The following is a 7,500-nucleotide window of genomic DNA, read 5'->3' on the forward strand; positions in this document are numbered from 1 at the left end:
CAGCACATTGTGCAACACCATCCAAGGACACTTGTACACGTGGTTTTCACCAGACAAAAGAACACGCAAAAAATTGACTACATTGTGTGAACCAGAAATGAAAAAGACAAGACCTGGTGCGACTGCAACAGTGACCACAAACTACTAACTATCGACTTTAATAAGATCAAAAAGATGGAGCGTCCAACACACCTCTAAAGCTCGACTACAAAACTCTTGATAACAATTACAGAATTACGGTGTCAAACAAATTTGAATTGCTCAATAAATGTAAGATGAAAAAACACCAAATGAGTTTGGGAAAAGGAAAAGAACTCTTTGCGCTTAAGAAATACGCCAAAAAGAAAAAAAAAAATTCCCCTGGTACTGAAAAAACTAAGTGAAATTAAAACAGTTCCAAAATAAAAGGGTTTCAATAATAAAGTGAGAGAAATTTCAAAAACAAATAAAAAAATTCAAAGTTTATAGCGACAAGATAGGAAAAATATTTAAATGAACATTGCCAGAGTTGAAACTTTTCTATCAAAAGCAAAAAAGAACTTACAAGGAGTAGAACTTAACGAAAATTTAAAACCTAAATGGAAAAACTATCAAACGGAGATGGACTTGTTTTATGTGTTTGGAAAAAATAAAAGAAGGGGAATAAATATTTTTCCCAAACCCTATACAAAAAAATAATATTAACATTTTAAATTACGCCAATGCAGCGAAGTAAACCACCCCCTGCTAGACAAATTATAAAAGCCTAAAAGAAAAAAAGAATAAAAAGGGCCCCGGGGGAAAGATGAAAAACGCAAACTAATCAAAATGCTGGCGAAAGTTTTAATACTTCTACAACTTGTACAAATTTGAATGAAGAGGGCCCCAAAAGAGGGGAAAAAAACATCTTTCCCCCTACCTAAAAAAAGGTGACGCCTCCTAAAAATAACGGAAAATTGCTTTAATAGCACAGCACAAATTTTTGTTAAAATTATTGCTGAAAAAATGAATTTAAAAGTTAAGAGAAAAAATTGCAGACAACAAGGGTTTTCCCCCTAAAAAAGGTCCAAAACCAATTTTTTAAATCTGAAATGATCATAAAAAAAAAGGGAAAACACAAAAGACTATCCGGGGTTTCATGATTACTCAAAAGCTTTTGATACTGTTGACACGATATCCTCGGGGAATAACATGAACATATAAAATTTTTTCCAAAAAACATCATCCAACTAAAAAAACCATTATGAAAAACAAAAAGAAACTGTAAGAACCACTTATGGGTTAACAGAATGGTTCGAAGTCAACCAAGGAGTATGACAAGGTTGCATTCTGTCTCCGCACCTTTTTAATATATATCCTGTGTGTGTGTGTGTGTGTGTGTGTGTGTGTGTGTGTGTGTGTGTGTGTGTGTGTGTGTGCGCGTGCGTGTATGTTGTGTGTGTGTGTTTATGTATGTATGTATGTATGTATGTATGTATGTATGTATGTATGTATGTATGTATGCATGTATGTATGCATGTATGTATGCATGTATGTACATATGCATGTGCATATGCATGTGCATATACATGTGTATGTAAATGTGTGTGTGTGTGTATGTATATGTGTCTGTGTAAGCGAGTGCGTGTATGTTTGTATGTATGTATGTATGTATGTATGTGTGTGTGTCAGTGTGTGTGTGTGTATCAGAGTGTATCAGTGTATGTGTCAGAGTGTGTGTGTGTGTGTGTGTGTGTGTGTGTGTGTGTGTGTGTGTGTGTGTGTGTGTGTGTGTGTGTGTGTGTGTGTGTGTGTCAGTGTGTGTGTGGTCAGTGTGTGTGTGTGTCAGTGTGTGTTGTGTGTCAGTGTGTTGTGTGTGTGCATGTGTCAGTGTGTTTTGGTCGTGTGTGTGTGTGTGTGTGTGGTGTCAGTTGTGTGTGTGTGTCAGGTGTGTGTGTGTGTGTGTGTGTTGTGTGTGTGTGTGTGTGTGTGTGTGTGTGTGTGTGTGTGTGTGTGTGTGTGTGTGTGTGTGTGGTGTGTGGTGTGTTGTGTGTGTGTGTGTTGTGTGTGTGTGTGTGTGATTAAACAAGACCGTGTACACGCACTCACTGACAAATACACACATATACAGCATTTCTGTATAAATAATTCTGGAGATATCTTCGAGCCACCTCTCCGACATCAGCAAAATCGATGGCTCGCAAAGCCCGACCCAGGAAACCGGAGCTGAGCGACGCCCGCGGGGCAGAGACGCCAGTGCCAGGTGAGATGAGCCCAGGGGGGTCTCACCGCCGCCCGCGGAGGAACTAAAATCCTAACTCCGTTCAGTGATCTTTGTCAGGAGCGATCGGAAGCGGCGTCGGGCCGGCACGTTCCGGTCACGGAATATTCAATCTTCCGGCAGTGTCTGGAGAACCTTAGCAACCGGTAACAACAATATTCCCGCTCCGGCCGAGCGCGCGCACCCACACACTTGTGTACGTCAGCTGAGGGCCGGTGGACAGGATCCGCATGTGTTGGGAGACAAACATCCATTTTTCATATACATACTTGTGAAACGATTCCCGAGGGCGAAAGGAATGGATATAAATATACTTTGGTATCGATAATGTTCGATTATGCCACCTTTTCCCCCGCGAGCGTGACATCTGATCCTGACAGGTAGTCACGGCCGGCTGGCTGCTCGCCCCGACCCTTGTCTGTCCCCACAATAGCCCCGGTTGTCTGCGCGCGGCACCGAGTTTGCCAAACCGCTAAGTGCCTCCGAGGCAGAATAACAATCAACTTCATTCATCCGAAAGAGGCAGCCCCTGAAGGTGCTTAGCCCGACTATGAAATATCAGTGGACACTGCGATGCGGCTTCTGACCCGGCCGAATGGTCGCGACCCGCGCGCCCAGCGCGAGCAAGGGGCGAGGAAGGGCGCGAAGGGCCAAGCAGACGAACCGATAGACAGAAGGTGCGACACCGCTGGGCTGTGGCAGCCGCCCGCCTCGCTTGCCTCTCTGCCCTCACCTCTACTTCCTCCCATTGATCCCTCACAAGGTCGCCTGGGACTGAATGAATGGCACGGCTGAAGGCGCGCAAACAACGCAAGTACTAGAACCATTGGGCATCACCGGGCATCGCCAAAGCTCCGCTATCCTTGCCCCATGTGAAGCTTCCTCCGAAACCATGTGTAACTAAACGTGTTCTCTTCGCCCGACTTCATTCGGCCCTGGGATAAACACTGTGGCCCGTTTCTCGAAAGTTGGAATGGTCACGACTCACGCTATGGAAAGTGGTGAAGTCATTCACGCCACAGAGGCAAGAACGGGAATACCGTAGCAATTTTTACATTAAGGTACTGTTTTATTCATGCAAAACTCCTTGGCGCTTCCTAATACAACATTTTGTCCCCTTAATCGCGCGGCTGACAACAAGCACAAAGTCCCTTCCTGAACGGAGAGAGTACAGTACTGTCAGCGTGTCTTCTGTCAGTATCATGATACGCTGAGAAAATAAGTCCCATGCGATGTATCAGCAGCCTTAACAACCAGGTCCGCCTTTCACACGCGTTGATTTCTAACCCTCTGCACCGCATTTTTTTTCTTTTTTTGACTGTCAGCATTATAAAAGGAAAATATAACTTTTTTGGCTAAAGATATCGCGATCACCTCTCCAAGCGATGTCAAATTACTCGCACACTTTTTCGTGCTATCATCAGAAGCGGTGTGTGACCTACATGTCCTCATGCGTCTTGCAACATCAAAGAAGCCTCACCAATCACTGCATGATGCTCAGCCCACGTGGTTAGACCCACGCCACTGACCTAAACCACTTGGTCACGTGACCGACGTTCTCCTCAAACCTGTCTATCGGCACTTGGCACAATGGCTGACCCACATGTCTCCATCGCTTACACTTTAAGCAGACTCCAGCAGATTCTTTTCTTAACCTCTCCTGGCGCCCTTTGAGCTCGCTTCTTGCAGCTTGGACATGGGCCGCCTCTCAACTGCATTAAGAACACTAATAACATCTAATGATTATCTTCAATAAACTAGGTCCTCACGCCTCCCTGCCACTTCCTGCACAGGGATCCAGCACCGGAACCCAACCGGACTGCGGCAACTCGGCCTTCTTTAATAAGACTAAAGTAACAATTGATCGCGTTTGTAATTCACGCTTATCGGCCACCTACGTGACACAAAACCAACTGAATAAGAACACAGCCACAATCAGAAATGAAATTAAATAGTGACGTTTCGAACTCGTCGGATGAGAAACTCTTTGCGAGTCGAAATTCCTAATTCACAGAGTAGATATGTATATTATAGATGTGTATATGTAGATATACATATGCGTATGTGCGTGCATATGTTTGCGTGTGTCTATGTGTGTGTGTGTGTGTGTGTGTGTGTGTGTGTGTGTGTGTGTGTGTGTGTGTGTGTGTGTGTGTGTGTGTGTGTGTGTGTGTGTGTGTGTGTGTGTGTGTGTGTGTGTGCATGTGTGTGTACATGTGTGTGTGTGTGTGTGTGTGTGTGTGTGTGCATGTGTGTGTACATGTGTGTGTACATGTGTGTGTACATGTGTGTGTGTGTGTGTGTGTGTACATGTGTGTGTGTGTATGTACATGTGTGTGTGTGTCTGTGTGTGTACATGTGTGTGTGTGTGTATGTACATGTCTGTGTGTGTACATGTCTGTGTGTGTGTACATGTGTGTGTGTGTGTGTGTGTGTGTGTGTGTGTGTGTGTGTGTGTGTGTGTGCATGTGTGTGTATGTGTGCATATGTGTGTATGTGTGCATATGTGTGTATCATGTGTGTGTGTGTGCTTGTGTGTGTGTGTGTGTGTGTGTGTGTGTGTGTGTGTGTGTGTGTGTGTACATGTGTGTGTGTGTACGTGTGTGTGTATGTGTGCACATGTATGTGTGCACATGTGTATGTGTGCACATGTGTATGTGTGCATTGTGTGTGTGTATTGTGTGTGTGTATTGTGTGTGTGTATTGTGTGTGTGTATTGTGTGTATAGGTATGCAAGCGTGCGTATGTGTATGTGTATGTGTATGTGTGTGTGTATGTGTGTGTGTACGCGTGTGCGTACATGAAAATTAAATTAGGAAACAAATGAAGACGCTGACACTTGGCACTTGATCGCCCTTTCCTGCCCCCGGCCCCGAGCAGGCCACACTCCTTACCTCATCCGACAGGTTGTAGTTCCCTTTCAGGATCTTCTTATAGAGGCGGATCCTGTCGGCGTCGAAGAATGGGAAGTCGCCCCGCAGGAGGATGTAGGTGATCACGCCCACCGCCCACAGGTCCACGGCGTTGGTGTAGCGCTGCCGGGCCACCATCTCCGGGGCGATGTACTCGGGAGTCCCGCAGATGGTGTTCATCAGCAGGTCATCCGCCGACCTACAACGGGAAACCAACAGTAAGCAAACCTTGGCATTAAGCAAGTGCATTCTCGGTAATCTGATGAACTTCACTCCAACGGTTGACGGCTAACAGAACTAAACTTGCGGCAATCAATACAACTCGCTGCCCGTGTCAGCACCTTACAGGTTTACAAAGCCTTAAATATCGAACTCTGCGACAAGTATAGAAAAGTATGAATGAGAATTAATGTCTCCACAGCTCAATAGATTTGTTTGACCGGTTAAAAATACATTTTGCCCTATGAAGATGTTCACTCTCATTCATGCTCTTTCTACATTAAACGTCTACTGCTGGTGTCAAAATCCCTCCACACAATCAGAACTGACAGCCATTAACACTTGAGCTACTTTCAGCCTTCCTAAATACGGAAAGGAAATGGAATCCATCACATTCTACATGTGTCGTTTCTATTTTCCACTTGAACACTTTCCTTCCCTACGGCTGCATAGATCTGAGGGTATAGAAATTAATAGAAATTAAAAACGGTTTCACCTCTCACTAAAGTACATTTTGCCAGATTCGTTCTCTTGACATCCTGTTACTGGAAAACCCTGCCGATTAAGCAATGCCGATTTTCCAGACTTTTTTCATCAGACTTGGAAGTCAATAGATGGATGGTGACATGACTATTGAAAGCTCTCGATACGAATATTCCGTAGAAGGACCGAGTTAAGCGCCTGTTAGACCCTGAATTGCCGGTCTTGCTGTACGACAATGAAACCTGGACTTTCCTGTGGCTTTGAGTCGCGTCTTGGCACCTTTTCCAGCAGGGCCTCACGTCGGACCAAAACTGTAGAGAGGAAGTCGAGATGGACCGACTCCCTTGTGGGTGGAAGGGAAGGGGGCCGCGCCCTCCTCAGGGTCAGCCCCACAAGTTTGATTTGTTTTTTATCTATCAATTTCCACAGCAATGCTTACATTAGCAACGGGCGGCCTCCAATCTTGGCTCTCACCTGATGGGGATCCTGAGCTGCAGAGTTATAAAGTGTGGCCTGCCAACAAAATCATATTATAGACATCTGAATGAATCAAACACACTACAAACTGGGCATGGCAATCGTTATTAACTTGTAAATGTCTTGGATTTTGTGAAAATTCATACACGTGTCAAAGCAGAGACAGCCAGGTTGTACTTCCTTCTACAATACCATTCATCTATACTACCAGATTCCGATTCACATCGCTGCATCGCAGTTCAGTGAACATCGGAAAATCTGTTTGCCGGACTATTAGTCCGGCAAACAGATTTTCCGATGTTCACTGAACTGCGATGCATAATGATGGTAATGCCCCGGTAGGGCATCGTGGTTTAAGCTGCGAATTCATTAAATGTAATCAATCCTCTTTCAAAAGGATAACGAAATTCCCTTACGCTTGGCGTTCAAACATCAATATTAATAAGTGTCCTGACTTCAAGGCGCGTCGCATCTCTTATCATCTGTCCCAAGTTCAATTCGTGGCAATTGAATTACAGCGATACTGCTAATCTCACACACTTCTACGACGTTTAAATTATCTGCGGAGATAGGAGGCTAGTTTCATCACCACCGCCATTCTCACCTTCATCATAAGTACTTTCTCTCCCATCTGTTTCCGTAACCTCAACATCTTCAGTGCTCACTTTTCAATAAGTACTTTACATCATACTCCGGTTTGTAATCATGCCGGAATCCACCACATGACGGACAAGCGGAACCAACGTAACTCTTTCCCGCGAGGACCACTCTCTCAGGACCTCTAGTCAGAACTAGAACAGGCATGAGAATTTTCATGCCGTGTGACTAACAGAAATGTCAAAGAATTTTCCTGTTATGTGGCTTAGAGAAAATTCCAGTTTCATATTTTGTAACAGCATAATTTTTATGCTAAGGTTCTATCCACTATAATCTGTACCAGTAAAAAAACAACATGGATACTTACTGAATACTGACTACATCAACTGGTTTGCTGGATACCCAACATACACCAGGGTAGGCGGGCAGATGGTTGAGATAAGAGGGGGGGGGGTAAAAGGGGAGAGGGGGAAAGGAGAAAGAGGGAAGGATAGGAAATGTGAGAAGGGAGAGGTATAGGAGAAAAAAAGACAGAGTTGATGTATGTTAATGAAACTGTGGGAACGGCAGGGA

At 44.5% G+C, this 7,500-nt stretch overlaps 1 protein-coding gene across 1 annotated transcript in view; it reads right to left on the reverse strand.

Annotated features, from left to right (window-relative positions):
• Window positions 1–7,500, reverse strand: part of LOC119578550 (serine/threonine-protein kinase H1 homolog) — a 66,409-nt gene that overhangs the window by 18,759 nt on the left and 40,150 nt on the right. Inside the window, 1 exon segment of the mRNA XM_037926119.1 lies at window positions 5,134–5,350. Coding sequence (XP_037782047.1) covers window positions 5,134–5,350 — 217 coding nt within the window.

This window comes from Penaeus monodon, chromosome 11 (assembly GCF_015228065.2).
Source record: "Penaeus monodon isolate SGIC_2016 chromosome 11, NSTDA_Pmon_1, whole genome shotgun sequence".
Taxonomy (NCBI): Eukaryota; Metazoa; Arthropoda; class Malacostraca; order Decapoda; family Penaeidae; genus Penaeus; species Penaeus monodon.